Source organism: Pongo abelii, chromosome 1 (genome assembly GCF_028885655.2).
Source record: "Pongo abelii isolate AG06213 chromosome 1, NHGRI_mPonAbe1-v2.0_pri, whole genome shotgun sequence".
NCBI lineage: Eukaryota > Metazoa > Chordata > Mammalia > Primates > Hominidae > Pongo > Pongo abelii.
The window spans coordinates 134,881,073-134,896,679 of record NC_071985.2 but is presented as its reverse complement, the minus strand read 5'-3'; the positions used below and the strand labels follow the sequence as shown (position 1 = coordinate 134,896,679).

The 15,607-nt window shown below is 41.7% G+C and overlaps 1 protein-coding gene and 1 long non-coding RNA gene across 2 annotated transcripts; both read right to left on the bottom strand.

Annotated features, from left to right (window-relative positions):
* Window positions 1-450: 450 nt before the first annotated feature.
* On the bottom strand, window positions 451-5,381 carry LOC100433211 (uncharacterized). The gene is given in 2 exon segments (XM_054530921.2): window positions 451-4,690; window positions 4,693-5,381. Coding segments are annotated over 2 exon segments (516 nt in total). The 5' UTR covers window positions 4,931-5,381; the 3' UTR covers window positions 451-4,412.
* A 52-nt stretch (window positions 5,382-5,433) lies between these two features.
* LOC100936419 (uncharacterized) lies at window positions 5,434-9,465 on the bottom strand. The gene is made up of 3 exons (XR_150921.5): window positions 8,876-9,465; window positions 6,043-6,151; window positions 5,434-5,920 (listed from the first exon to the last, which is right to left on the bottom strand). It is a non-coding gene; the product is annotated as an uncharacterized LOC100936419 (long non-coding RNA).
* Window positions 9,466-15,607: the final 6,142 nt, after the last annotated feature.

Below are 15,607 nucleotides of genomic sequence, written 5' to 3'. Positions count from 1 at the left end.
AATACTTTTTAAAAGCTTCTATCTTAGTTGTGATATCAGTTGGTCCACCATCTTTACATGAAATGAAGAGTAGAATTCATACCAAAAAAAAAAAAAAAAAAAGGCTTTCTTTGAAATGGAATCCTAAAGAGGTAAAAAGGCCTTAAGCGAATCTAAATCTAGCCCTTCTTATGGATGAGACAATTGAAGACCAGGCAAGCTGTGTGACAGGTCCATTGTCACAGTTCACAACAGAATCTGTACTCAAAATCAGATTTTCTAGTCTTATTCCAAAGTTCTTTCTACCACAGGATATATCTCTTTCCTTAAGTATCATGTAATTGAGGGACAAAATGAAATTTGAGATTTCTCCGTGTAACGGCCTCAATTCTCTAATTTGCTTTGTCTCGGTAAACACCAAAGCCTATATAAATAACAGTTATGAAAAAAAACTACATGAAACTGGATCCATAAAGTAATCATTCTATAACTTTAATTCCTGTGTAGTTATCTGTAAAACAATCCAGGATATTTGGAAGTCTTATCATGATATATTTCTATTACAAAGGAAAAGGTCTTTTTCTTGTATCTGCTTCTGACAGAATAGTAGGCATGACAGTCATTCACTCACTCATTCATTCATTCTTCTTGGAATCCCAAAACTAATGGACTATTTGGCAGATACATAAAAAACTCTTTTAAATGAGTAATTTTTAGTTTATCTTGAGACTTCTTTGAACCAGTTATTGAAATTGACTACACTAGCTTAGAGAGACAAAAATAGGCTTCAAACAGTTAATACTTACTCATGTATTGAATACAAATTTTAAAAACAAAATTGCAAGAAATATCAACTTTCCAATTAAAATGTATCATTTTTATAAAAATAATCTTTTCAGAAAAAGTGTTTCCAAAAAAACACATATATCATTCAAGTTTACAAATAGACACTACTTTCAAATTATGCAATTATGTCACTATTGAAATATAATTTGTCAACTTTTTAAAAAGCCTATTATGATACAAATTGCATTTGAACTGAAAACATACTATTAATAGATTCCAGCAATATGTCTTTTTTAGTTTGTAATTTAACGGAATGAGATTCAGTATTGATTTTAAATTAATAAAGGCAATAATCCTTATTTAAAATCTTTGAACTGCATGTTTTAGAACTCATAGGTTTTTAACATTTGGTTCTAGCTTGATCTACTATATATGTGTATATTTTCAAATACTATGAGTCTCAAAGGGCTTTTCCACAAATAAAGCAAATGAAGTGTTGTCTTTACCCTTGCATATGTATTATATTTTAATTGTGTTGAAGATCAGACTGCCTTGCTTAGCTCACATTATTATTAGCCAGGATGTAACAGAACCCAGAACTCACAAGATATAGTTGGTAATACATTTTTAAGCTGGTCAACAATACAAACATATAGATACACTGATTTTATTGTTAGGATGCACTCAACAAACTCAACTAATTACTGGGTAATAAACACATTTCAAGAAATTTAAAATATTACAATATATATTTTTGGCTTATGTTTTTTGGATGAACTGCCGTGTTTCCTCAACTAAAATGTTTATTTTATACAATCATGCAAAATGTTTTCTAGACTTAAACGCAAGACTTGTAAGTCATGATTTAAAGTATAAGCACTAAGATAAAAATCTGAAAACATTTAAAAAACAAATTGTACTACAAAGCTATTTGCTTAAAATCTACTTAGCATTTGTGTTTATAGTTCTACAGCTATCAATAACTAAATTCAATAGCTGAATGATTTAAAAGTCTTTAAATATTCTGAAGTCATTATTACATTTTTTCTTCTTACTGAAAATATATCCAAAAGAAATTTACTTTTAAACAGTAAGTCTCCTATGCAGAATACACTACTTTCCAACACAGTAAGAACATCATTCTGTCATTTCCGTGATACAATGGTAGCTGCACCTGTACATATTGACAAGATGGTGAACAACTGTGATGGCCTTATGCTGTCTTTCCTTCTATGTCCTTAGCACTTCTCCTCTGTCCTACATAAAACACAAAAATGTTTCCCAATATGCCCATCATCTCTAATTTTGTTGTCCATTTTTATATTTGAAAATTTCTCATGACTAATGTGGAATATAATAAGACACAAATTGATAATAGGGTTTTTGGAATATTCCTTCCATCAAAATGCTACTTCATTGTTGCTTGCCTTTGCTTGGACTTTCACTGGGACCTCTGTTCTTGTTCTATATTGGCATTGCTCTGACACCAAGAGCCACATCATTCTAGGGCTCACAATGGCCTCAGGGAAAGTTCATAGGGTTGTCATGATGCTCTATGGATCTTTAACCACGAATACCATCACCACTCCCCACAATTCTATTCAAGCAACAACATCAGAACAGAATTCACAAATACAAAGAATAAAATAAGCAAATTTTCCGAAAAATGCAGTTTCTATCAAGCTACTTACTTGGGACTCAGTAGCAAACGACCAATCAAGATGATGTTTCTTATACTTATTAATGAATATTATAGTATAAAATTGACCATTTATAGACATTATATAAATTTAAATGGGCGACCTAAAATCTCCCACCTATACATCATAAATTGTGTTCATAAATTCTGAGTATTTAAGCAGGCTTTATTAAAGTAAAACTAGTGGACAAAAGTAATTTTCACAATTTGTCTCCTTCCTTTACTGTGCCCTCAGTATTGTCAAATGAACAGCTTAAGCTGAATCCATGTTCTTTCTTTCAGGAAAAATTTCTACCACCTTTGTAAAGCAAAAGAAATATTAGAAAAGGCTGCTTACCCTTCTAGTATTAGGATATAATTGAAAAGCCATCCAAAAATTATGACTCCTTAACACTACTTGGATCTAGCATGAAAAGCACAAACAAGCATTTTGTACTTCTTTAATCATGGCTATGGACAGTGACAGGGCAAAAGCAGTCATTGACTAGTGGCGACATAATTTAAAAGTATTTTTTCTGGGAAGAAAAAAGCTGCCTTGTTACAATAAAAATTAACTCCAGTAATTTCAACTTAATAAAGTTTTAATTTTTCCCACTTTCTTATCTTAAAAGGTCTGATGATGGAACATTTTCACCCCTAACTTAAATAAGAACCAGTTCAGTCAGACTGACACCTAATGGAAACTATTATAGGAAAATAATTCTGCAAAGGAAAGAAAGCAATGAGATAAGTACTTAACAACAACAACAAAAATACTTTCAGTTAACTATGAGTAGAGGTTTCCTTTAGATTTCATCACTAGCATTTGCAATTATTCCATTCTAAACATTATTCTTCCTCTATGAAGCAACTGCAATAAATTTGCACAAAACTGAATAGAATAGCTTATTTTTCAAAAGTTCTTCTTCATCCCCTCAATAAATGCCAGAGTGTTACATCTTCTGTTTCTCACAAACTCTGTCACCAGGCCTTCAGCTCTCTTTCTTCCTTTCAAATCCTAAACACTTATTATTTAGCCAACCAGCATGAGGCCAACTTTCCAGAGACCACCTAGGAACTACAGTATGTAGCTTCTACTTTTCTAATTTCCCAAGGAAACAATGCCACCAGTAGACATATTGCATTTTGTTAAATACGTAACAAGCATAATATTTAAAAGCCCTAAATCACCAACTGGTGGATCCCTAGAGAAAAAAGGTAATTCATGGAATAATGAAGGAAAGAACAGGAGTTACATATTCTCTTGCTGGTGATAGAATGTCGAATGCAAAGACAGCATCTGTGTTTTCTTTCCTACTTCAACTCATTCTTAAAATGGACTCGCCCCCGGGAGCTTCTGAGAAGGGCTCCACCCGTTCCCCGCAGACGATAATGTTCTTTGAGCGCAAAAGCTGTGAGTATAGATACCCTGGGAGTAATTGTGGGATCAGACACAATGGGGTGAGATTAGGGGTAGGGAGAGGGTGTGTGTGGAGTACCCTTCACTGGGAATCCTAAATATTAGAAGAAAGGCGAAACCCTAGGTGGAGAAGCATGAGAGTGTGCCTGCTTCCTTCAAGACACCTCTATGTCAGCCTCTCCAGGGTTCAGACTGCTCTTGTGGGCAAGAGCCCAGTGGGGCACACGCACTTCGTGCCTAAGAAAGGCCCATCCTCCAGGTGGAGAAGGTATCTGAGATGCAGCTCAGCTTACAGCGGTCCCAGAGCGACGACAGGGAGAGCTTCACAGGCCTCTAAGTTTATTTGATTTTTCTCCTGCAGTTTCCATTTCTCAGGCATTCAGTCTTCGTGCGCGGCCCGTGCACAACCAACGACCACCACGCAGGGAGGAAACCTGGTCTTAGTGTTTGGCCGCACTAGTGGAATCTTCTGGGCGCCTGGTACGTTCTTGTCCCCAGCACTCTGTCCTTCCACCTTTGAAGCGCCTTGATAGGACGGTCCCAGATGCCTCACAAGAAGGAAAGGCAAGGTGCAAAGCTGGTAAAGCTGTGTGGTCCGACGCTGGCAAGAGCTGAGACCTGGAGCCTCAGCCCACGCCTTCCACTCTGGGTCATCCTTCCCAGCTCCATCTTGGGCATGCCAACTCCTGCCACGTCCGAATGTCCCCAGGAGTGCCCGGGCATGCTTGAGGGGTGTGGTGGCGGTGGCTTCCTCTTCGCTAGGAGGTGACGAATCCGTGTTGTTTTATCGTCCATTAATATTTGAAACAAACAAACAAACAAACAAAAACTCTAAGTAGAAGGAGGGAGAGGCTCTCTCTTGCTCCCATCCCTTCGCAGCTGACCTGAGAGGGGGAACGTGCCTTGAGTTTGTTGGTGTTTGAGACTCGTCCTAAAGGCAGAGGCAGGGAAGACAGAGCTGAAGAGGTGTCCCAAAGAGATTGGACGTCTGAACAGTCACTGCCTGCCCCAACCTCTTTCAGGAAGGTTCCAGGTCTGTGCCACACTGCAACCAATCCGATTCCCATCCTGTTTCTCCACCCCTTCTCCGAGAATCCGAAAAGAAAATATGCGTTCCTGAGAGACCCGCCACACTTCCGATCTGGAAGTTCCGCGGGGACCCAGCCCCCGGGCCCCCGCCCCCTCCCCAGCTCGGCCGCCAAGTCTGGTTGCGGAGCGGCGCGGCCGGCCGGGGGTGGGGCTCCGGCACCGCCCCGGGCCCGGGATTCGCGAAGTCACGCGCTTCCGCAGGCTTGCGGGGGCACCTTCGCCCACGGACACGCCCTTTCTGCGGAGGCAGCCCCCAGCGACCCTCTGCCCAGCTTCGGCGCCTCACTCGCGACGCTCCCAAACTGCTCAAGGCCTTTCAGTCGTTCCCAACTTTAGAAAATCGCCCCGTCCCCGTCTCTCCCCCCAGCCGCACCCCACCGTGGAGAGGAGAGGAGCGGACTGGGAACGCCGAACCGCCCGCAGGCTCGGGGGAACGTACCCCCTTCCGCTCCCCGCCCATCCCCTTCACCTCGCCCCCCGCCCCCTGCGCGAACCCATTTTCCAGTCCTGGTCACCAGAGGCGCAGCGCACAGCCTTTCTGGTGGAACCAGTGCGAAAACACCCGAGGAAATGAAAAGAACAAGAAAGTGCTACCTTGGCAACCACGGGCGTTTAGTGGCCAGCTGGTGGGCTGGGGAGGGCGGCCGCTGCCCCCCTGCCGCTGGTACTCTCCTCGACTACGCGTATTCTTAAGCAATAACAACGTAATCCGTATTATCCACCCAAGAATACCCGTCACCGAAGAGAGTCAGAGGACCAAGCTGCCGCTGCCGCTGCTACCGCTGCCGCTGCTACTGCCGCCGCCGCCGCCACCAGAACTCTTGCTGCTCGCTGAGCCCGCCCCTGGCTGGGGATGGGCTGAGCTTGACCGGGACCATAAATCCATAACTCGATTTCCCTAAAGAAGGATCCAAAGCTGTGCTCGGCTGCTTCCTGCCCAAATCCAAATGGCCGCTCTATTTCCAATTCTGAAAGACAAATCACAAAACCAAATACTTAACACAGAAGAGTGCTGTCTTTCCAGTGAGGAGGGAAGATGTGGCAAGGCTCTTTGGGCACAAGTGGGAGTGACAAGTAACCTTCAGTTTACCTGGTGCTCTCCCAGTGCTTTCCTCTGCACTTCTCTGCTTGGTACCCAGTCTGGTCTCGGTCAGTCCACTCTAGGTGGTTTGATTGAGTGCCATGGCAGCCAGGGAACCCTGTAAGAGACATGAATAGTTACCCACACAAATACAAATATATTTGCCTAGACGGCTTTGGGAAGAAGTGAGGCTTAAATAAAGATAGGTCATGCATGGGTGAAATTTTCAGTAGTGTGTTTTGGAAATGCATTTTTCTCAAGCCCAAGATCATGGAAAATAAACACTCATTCAATTTACTACTTGAAATCAAATACTTATAGATGTACAAAAATAGGCATCTTTCCTTTGAAGGCCTTAGAGCTATACAACATAATGATTTTTAAAGCAAAAAAAAGCTTCAAGGCATACAATAATTAAACCCATTTTCCATAGTGTCAAAACTCACTGAGTTGACAAGCTGGTAGACTTTCTATGATTTAAGCATCATTTTATATCACCACAATGTTTAATTTCATAGCACACTTTTAAAACATATACTATAAATGCATTGCTGTACAGCTGTTGTGGACACCTCTAAAGAAAAACCTTTGAAGCTCTGTGTTCATAAAAATTATTTTAAGAAGAAAAAGCCAATAAAAACTCATTTGCAAAGTGACTGTAATTTTGGCATTCAGAGAGAGAATCTCTGTGATTCTTTGATGATCAATATGGCTCTTACTGGAAAAGCTTTGTCTTAAGATCCTGCAGTGGATATTCTGATAATGGGGGTTTATTGTTCACTAAATAAAATGGACAAGTGCAACGTCACTACCCAAGACATGGTGTAGCTTCATTAGAAAGTTCTCAATTTGCTTTCCCCTTTACTCTCAAATACATGAAAGTACATCCATGTAAGGGGAATGGGGGGGAATATGGAAACATGGCAATAGACATTATGATTTCCCAAATTATGTAAGTGCAAATAGCTCTTCATCAAGGAGTAATTATATAACAGAATCTCTCCCACTACCACAACTCATCTCTAACTGACCTGGTTGCAATTTAAGGTGCTTAGGCTGTGTTTGCTCTTATTTTTAAAAAAATTATAATACTTCTCCAGGCACACCAACTCATCATTTTCTTGACATGTTAACCTTACAGATGGAAAAATCAACATGAATTCTAGGTTTTATGAATAGATGCTTAATATATAATGTCTGAACCTAAAATAACCAGAAAGAAAACCAATATAGCCCAACTACCAGACTGTGTTACATTATTTTCAGATAACTGTTAAGTACACCACTTACAAAAAGACAGATACCAATAAAACAAATAAATAAGCACTATTTTCTGCTGTTACCTAACATAGGTATAAAGTGGAGCTTTTCTCTGGTGCTAGACAAAAAAAAATTCAGAAAGCTGACAGGTTCTCTTCAGCTTGAACTCCTAGAAACAAAAGCCCTTAGGGAAAGTAATGCAATAGTCTATGAGCAAAGTGTACATTTGCTTCTGCACTCTTCTATTTAAATCTCAACTAATATTAAAAGGAAAACAAGAAACACACTATACAGATAGGCTTGGATTTACTAAATGGAACGTTTTAAACTCAAAAGGATGGTCAAGGGAGGCACACACACACACACACACCCCAATACACAGGGCATCAGAATCACAGCATAAATACCCACACAGCTTTTCAATGCTTTCCAAGTAGTCTCCTTCAGTTTTGCTTCCTCAAAATTAAAATAAAATATATACACACACTGACCCACAGACTCACACGCTTTAAGAAACTAGAACAACGCAGTTGATATGCTTTCTTTCTACCCAAGTAGCAGTGCCAGCCTTTTCCCTACCTACCCAATGTTCCACCAGCTTCAGCACCTGGACGAGTGGACAGCTCAACCCGGGCCGACTGCCGGCAGCACTCGCAGCAGAACTGACGCTCTGAGCTCTAACCAAAGCTCTCTCTCGTGCTTGAGCGGGGCAGCCTGACTTACGAGAACACCATTTCCTACGAGACCACTGCCGCTGGGTGCATATTCAATTCAAGCCTCCTTAAGCTGTCGGATTTCCCCCACCCATCCACCCTCCCCCCCTTCTCCACCCTCCACACAAAAACAGAAAAGGGAAAAAGCCCAATACCATCAGGGCGTTTGTTGATCAACTTACACTTCGCTTTTGAATATTTAGATACTGCTAGCGGAACAATATCAGCGGAGGCTTAGGTCCGCATTAAGTACCTTTGTTCATCGACTCCTGCAAGCCATGTTTATTAGAATCTACATTTCTCTCGCGCCCCAATAACTAGAGGTGTGTTTTGCGGGCAGGGGGCTTTCAGCACCTTTTGATCTCTCAAGGCCACCGCGACTGACTGACGGTTCCCAGTACTTTCCTATGCTATCCCCCACACTCCAACACCCATCCCAGTTAATCGCTTCGCAATTTGCAACCAAAAATACATAAAGAAACGCGACAAAGCAATCGGTTTGAGGAAATAAGCTAATTAAGCTAAAGCTGAAATGCCTCTCTCTCTCTCCCCCCCCCTTCTCCCTCTCTCTCTTCCCCCTTGACTCCCTCCCTCTCCCTCTCTCCTTCCCTCTCAAGTAGAAAGGGGGAAACACCAAGGAGAGAGAAAAAATCGGGAGGAGGGTGGTAGTCGACTCTTACAGTCAATGGAAAAAGAGTATACACATCTCTACTGAATAATACTCTCGTTCTCAGACAAAAAGAAACACATTTTTCGATGTAAACATAGTCTCCCTCTCCCATACATCCTACATCCTTTACGTTTGCTGAGATTTGTCTTGCTGTATGGCAAAGTAACTGTCACAAATCCATCTCGATTGAAGTGCTTACCCTCTAAATCCAGGTTTCAAGAGGAACTCCAACTGTGTGTAGAAGCCAGGGAGTCATCTGATGTGCAGTGAGGTAGGCTCTGGGCAGTGGGAGCTGCTTCTTCTCTCCGAGTGCTGGGTTACAGTGTTAACAAGCCCTGGGAAGGGACCTCGGCGCCTCGCGCTGGCTGTGCCCCAGTGCCTTCGCGTGGTGGCGGCTTGCTCATGCTTCCGAGGAGTCCCAGGCGATAGCCTTCAGCTGATGCGAGCTTCCAGAAAGGAGTGGGGAAGGGAAAAAATCATCTAATGCAATCAAATCGATCTGATCTACACCATCTGTCGCCTGCCACTATACACAAACGTTAAAATAGGAAAACGGAAAACACTGACAGCCGAGAGGGTTGGTCTGCAAAGAGTTCATTTTTAGCAGAGCATAATTGGATATGGTCGGCGTACAGTTACAAAAGCTGCTGTTAACCATCCAGTAGTGGATCCCAAACATGCTAATGGTGGATTAATTGAGGAAGATCTGACGTGCAAGCTTCATAGTCTCTTATTCATGACTTCCCAATGGGAAAAGACCAATGCCTTGTGGGACTATGGTAACATACAGTCAAAAAGCTGCTAAGAAAATGGCTGTGTGTTCACAGCACCTCTCTCTGATAACAAACATATGTCGACTAAAATGGTTTAGTAGAATGGGAGGGGGTGTTGGAGAATAAAATTTTCTTTCCCCGTGTAAGCAATCCCCATTTTCTTTTCTTAAAGAAAAGCAAAAACAGATATGATCTCTTCACCATAGTGGGGGGAAAAGGATGTTTTAAAAGGTTTTTATCAAGATCAAACTCTGCCATATAAAAGAAACGGAACACTCCTGTGCAGCAATTCTTTTAAAAAAAATCTATTATCATTTTTTTCCTTACTGTGATCAAAGTAGATCCATAGCATGTGCAGTATACAGAAACTCAGTCCAGTTAATCCCACCAGGATTGATTCAAGGTTGTTTAATGCCAGGTACTCTTTTGACTTCTTAAAACCAGGATGCCTTTTGGGGAAGGCATTTTGTATCATTTAAAATTGACATAATGAACATTTAGTATGATTGCAGTGAGGAGATGAGAAGAGTTTTCCTTTCTAATTCTCTAATTACTCTCTCTAGCCAAAACCCCTTTTGGTCTGTTTCCAGTCTTCCCAGATCAGTTGATGGGGATATATACGGATGGGGGAGGGAGTGGAAATACCAAGAAGGAGGAAAAAAGAGAGTGTGGATTATCAATAGCCAGTAAATTCTATTCCACTGGTAATAGAAAAATATATAGCAATAAAAGAGATAACTCACTAATTGTTGATCATGATTTTAAGTTTAAACCAGTTTTAAAAAATAATGTTTGATATATGGAAAGAAGACATATTGCAAACAATGGGATGACTGCCCCCCACCCACTTAGAGTTATAGGTTTAAAAAACATTGAAATAGAGTTTATTATCTAGATATTTGACAATCTTTTATTAAATATATCTAAAAATTCCATATTTCCTCTGATTTTGTCATCCATTTGAACACTGAAAACTATGGTCATTTTGATTCTGCTGTCTTTTCTTTGGTAACATACATTACATAAATTCCATAGTAAACAATTAGTGTTCAGGAAAATTCTAAAGATGAATCTGTCTCCTAAAACTTTGATAATCTCTTTAAGGAAAAAAAAACCTAACAGTTATGAATTAAATTAGTCTAAAAATATAGCTTGAAGACAAATCAAACAATTTACCTGATCTTTTGTTTCAATATACATTAATTAAGCACTCTTCCAACCTACACAACATTCCAGGGTCACAGTCAGATATTCAAGTCTGTAGTTCAGCAGCCTTTGTTGTCATTCGTGTCAAGCTATTGCCCCCTGCAGGTTAGGCTGAAAGTGCAGGCAGAATTTGGCCAAGTCCTCAAGAAATTGATGGTAGTCAGGTTACTCAGTCTCTCCCAATATTTAACTAGAGTCAACTTTTTAAGTTTGCTTTCATTATGGTTTACACTATTTATTTACAGATAGGTAGTACATTAAGAAAAATGCTCTTTAAAGACGTGATTTCAGTTTTTCTTCTGAGAATTTAGCTGCATTGAGTAAACCATCCACTTTGTTGTGATACAAGGAGCATTTTGACACATTTAGTATAGTTTTCTTCATCTTCCCTTATCCTTATTCCACAAGATCCAGCAAAATTAAAAAAAACATATGTAACAGAATTGGAATTATGAATTCTCAATAATAAATATATAGCCCTGGGCAATTTGATATCAGTATGCTTTTGGTAGACTCAATGAAGTGCATGCAAATCAAACTGTTTCAGATTCTCCCTGCTCCTGATATGATGAGGTCAATTACACCGTTTCTCTTGATTATAAAATGAAACATTATTTCATCCTCCATATTCCTGCTATACTATCATCATTTCCCACAATCAACTTTTCCAAATAGGGCACCTTGTCAAGAGGAAATAAATTTATAATTGACAGAATAGAAATTAAATTACATCAACTCTTTCACAATATTAGAAAGTGGAGCAAGTTTATAGAAACGACTTCAGAAGGTTTATGGAAAGAGTCTTTTATTCTTTGGAAGTCAACGATGTGACTATTCACACTGAGTTGTAAAGAAACCAGCAATGGTATTTCCCTATTATATAAATATTCATCCCATTGAGCAGTGGGATATCATTATGTGAAATATAATCAATTCTAACACCAAATTAGCAATCAATAAGAATCTTACTTAGTCAAATTATAGAAGCATTATTTCAACATTGTATGAAAGTAGCTAGAAACATGAACTGCACTTTGTTTTTTTAAAGCTATTATGAAATGCTCAATAAAGACTTAAAGTTTAGTGGCAAAACTTGGGTCTTTTTTGCAGGATTTTTTGTTACCCTAACTACTAATATGTTTTCTGGATCCTCCAGAATGGACATGTGGGATAGGAACTGGGGATAACTGTGTCATATTTTAGACAATATTAAAAACACAGCAAGCCAACACAAACTAAAAATAACCTGAATACTTATCTGTTTTATTACATTTTCAAAGCCTGTTAAATTTCAAGAGGACACTACATCTATACATTAAGAGCTTGGCATCTAGAGTTCATTAACATTCCTGCTCCAAGTAAAGAGGGGATTTGGACTAGGCTGTGAGACTATTAATTGCGCAAATATATTGTAGCCAGAACAGTGACTGGTTGCCTGCAGCAGCCATTTCTAGTTGTCTTTGAGTATGCGTTTTTTTTTTTTTTAAAAGTCATTTCCTCTTCAAAGTCATATCTCACATATATATGATTATACTTGATTGTGTGTACTGAAGCACATTGCTATTGAGTCAGAAATTTTCAAGTATCTTGATTCAAATGACTGTCAAATACCTAAGAACAGAGTTGCTTTTAATTAGCATCCAGAAAAGAGAGATGATATTTGACCTGTGAGTCTTAATCAAGGAGAATATTTTTAAGTTCTCCCATAAACGATGTAGCAGATTGCTTGCAAGTGCCTTGAAAAACATAGTCCTACTTCTCCTCCTACTATCATTACTATTGTTCTAATAGTTTCTAAAGGATCAGAACAGAGTTCTAGAAACCCTGTAATGCTGTTATTGCCGGAATCCTGGGTTATTAAACATTCTTATCCGCAGAAGCAAAGGACCATCCAATCCTATTCATATGCATCCTATGACTCAACTCAGTTTCCACTTGGCGGGCTGTGTGTGTGTGTGTGTGTGTGTGTGTGTGTGTGTGAGAGAGAGAGAGAGAGTGAGAGAGAGAGAGCGAAAGAGAGAGAGAGGGAGAGAGAGTTCATCCTGAAAGCGCTTATGTTTCCAGAGGTTTTCAAATGCAAATGGAGTGGGAGTGGTGGTGGCCGTGTTGGAGCGTACCGTGTGGGTGTGGGGGGATTTGGGGAGCGGGTGTCGTGGGCAGTAAGTTTAAACAAATTCAAGGCCATTACTACCACTGCAGACCAAAATAACTTAGGTCTGAGAGACCCCCTTAGAAAGATACAATGCCTTCCTCATCTAAAGGGAGCTAATACCAGAGTGATCTCAGCGCTCGCGCAGTTTTGAGAGAGGGTCCCGAAAACCGCCGGAGGCCAGGTGTCGCGGACGGGCCCCGGGCTAAACTCTCGTCTGGCGAAGCGAAGAGCGCAAAGTCTCCAGGCCCAGCGCGCCTTGGCGGGGCAGGCCGGCCACCTTGGCCCCGGGCCAGGCTCGCACTTCTCTGAAGCCCTGGAGCGGGCAAGGGGCACCATTCTGGCCACAGGAACTCTAGTTTCAGCAGCCGCAGCCCGCCAGCGCTGGCTCGGACCGGGGCCTCCTCTGGGAGACTAGGAGAGCGAAAAAATCAACCACCACCGTGGATTTCAGATCGAGGAAACGAAGCCAAAGCAAAGGTGTGGTTACACAGGACATCCATAGCCACACCGTTGCCTCTCCTAAGTGGGCCTGCGCTTTGCCGCTCCAGAAGCGCGAGGCGCGGTTGGTGCGGTCGCGGGGGCGTGGGAGTCACCGCTCTCCCCGCAGCCCTGGCCACGCTCTCTGCTGTCCTCCCAAGTTTGGGCCAGGGACCACGGCTCACTCCCTAACGCCCTCGCGAGGACGGCTGCCCGTCGGGCCAAGGGCGCCCTGGGTTGGAGGCCGGAGCAAGACGGCCCCGCGGGACTCGGGAGCCTTGGTAAGGCGGAGGCTCAGACCCCGTTCACGAAAACGCCTGGCTCCTCCAGGATTTGTCATGTCTTAAGCAGCTCCGAGAAGGCTCCGCTGGCTCTTGGGGAACCCCGCTGTGCGGCTCACCCGCGTTTGTCTCTCTCCAGCTCTCGCCTTCCTCCCCTGGTCCTCCCTTCACCAGATCCCCTGCCTTGCCCGAGTCCCGGGCCGCCCGGGCTGAGCCCAATACGCCCGGAGAAGAGCGCCGGAGCCCCCTGCTGGCCGGACGCGGCAGGCGCGGCGGCCTGCTCGGTCCCCTCCGCCCCGCGGGCGCTGCCCAGCCCGGACCCGCCTCCACCCTCCAGCGCCCTGGCGCTGGGGGCGTGCTAAAAGCAACAGAAAACAAAACAAAAACAAACAAAGCGCCAAACCCCACTCTCACCTCGTCTACTGGTCAAAGGTAAGTGTGAGTTCAGCCTCTCCCTCGTGCGTTTCTGACCCTTCTCTGGTTCTCTGGGCTGAGGTCTGAAGGAGCCAAAAGGGGCCCCCCCTGAAAAAGAAATTATGGCCGCTTTTTAGAACATGTTTTCCAAGCATCAAAATCTCTCTCTCTCTCTCTCTCTCACACACACACACACACACACACACTTCAAACCCACACTTGCCAGTCTGGAAGAGTACTACCGATGTGCATGTTTCTGGAAGCATTTCCTTAGCTATTGGAGGAAATGTTTACTAATATTTCAGGTTGTAGAAACCAATAATTATTCTGTGAATTGGGGAGAGGGAGGGTAAAGGAAGACAGATTCCTCTTAATTTAACCCTTCCTCCCGTATCTGAGTGTGAATCCTACTTTCAGTCCCAAGTCCTAGCATGGGCCGAAAAGTTTTCATTCTTATACTGAGAAGGAGAGAGAGTCATCCATTTCTGCGAGGTTTCCTGTGTTCCCACCCCTCACTATGGAACTGGGGAAGTGATTGTTTTGTTTATCTAGACAATTCATGACTTAGTTTTGTATGGCGTTTTGAAATTAGTTTAACCTTGAAATAGGCTATATGCTTTGAGTGATACAGTGAAATAGGCTGTATGCTTCTCTGTTCTCAGGAAAAGGTTGTTAGAAATCACAATGTTTCTTTCTACTCAGGCAGCCTTGAGTTAGAGATGGGCATAGTATGCTATGATTATTGTGACTTTTAGTAAAGTCTGTTGCCTCTGGATGTTTACTGTCTTTAGAGAATAATAGTTTAAAAAAAAATTCAAAAGCTTAGGCAAAAAATAAGTGTAGATAGGTCTAGTAAGTGATCAGTACTATTAATATTTGCTTCTACTTTCTTCACACACTCTTCTGGGGAAAGAAGCCAAAGGACTTTTTTTTACTGTCCCTGGAATTAGTTTGTTCTATCTAGGCAGGATCCACGAGACAATCTTTTAAAATGGCGTCTGTTTTATTTGGTATTTTCAGATGGATGACAGAATCTTTGAACTGCTAATAAGTAAGGGGATGGGGCTGAAATGAAGAGGGATCTGGTATCTTTTCTCTGTGTTCATCAATCCAGGAGATCTGAACAGGTCGTAAAGAGTTGCAGCTCCTCCTGAGGATAAAATCGCAATTATAACAATAAAAACTAACATGTGTTGAGTGCTTATTCGTTGCCAGGTGCTGTGTTGCGACCTTTACCGTCATTTTCTCATTTAATTTCCACTGCAATCCTATGGATTAGGTACTACAATAGTTTCTCATTTTACAGAGAAGGAAAGTAAGGATTGGGAAGATTTATTTACTTGACCAAGATTATAACAGTTGGTAAGCAGAAGAGCAAGGATCTGAAAGCAGGCAGTAAAAGAGATATCTTGAGAACTCAGATTTATTGTATTGAATTCAGACTGGTAGTAACTAACCTAATATTTCAGGTCTCAGTTTTGTTTTTCATGAAAAAAAGAAGAAAATATTTTCTTTTCCCGGAATGAAAGCATTTGATCAAAGGGAGATATTTGCTTTTTAAAATGTTTGTTATGAACTCCCTATCCCCATTTCACAGATGAGAAAACTGAGAGAATGAATCCATTTAT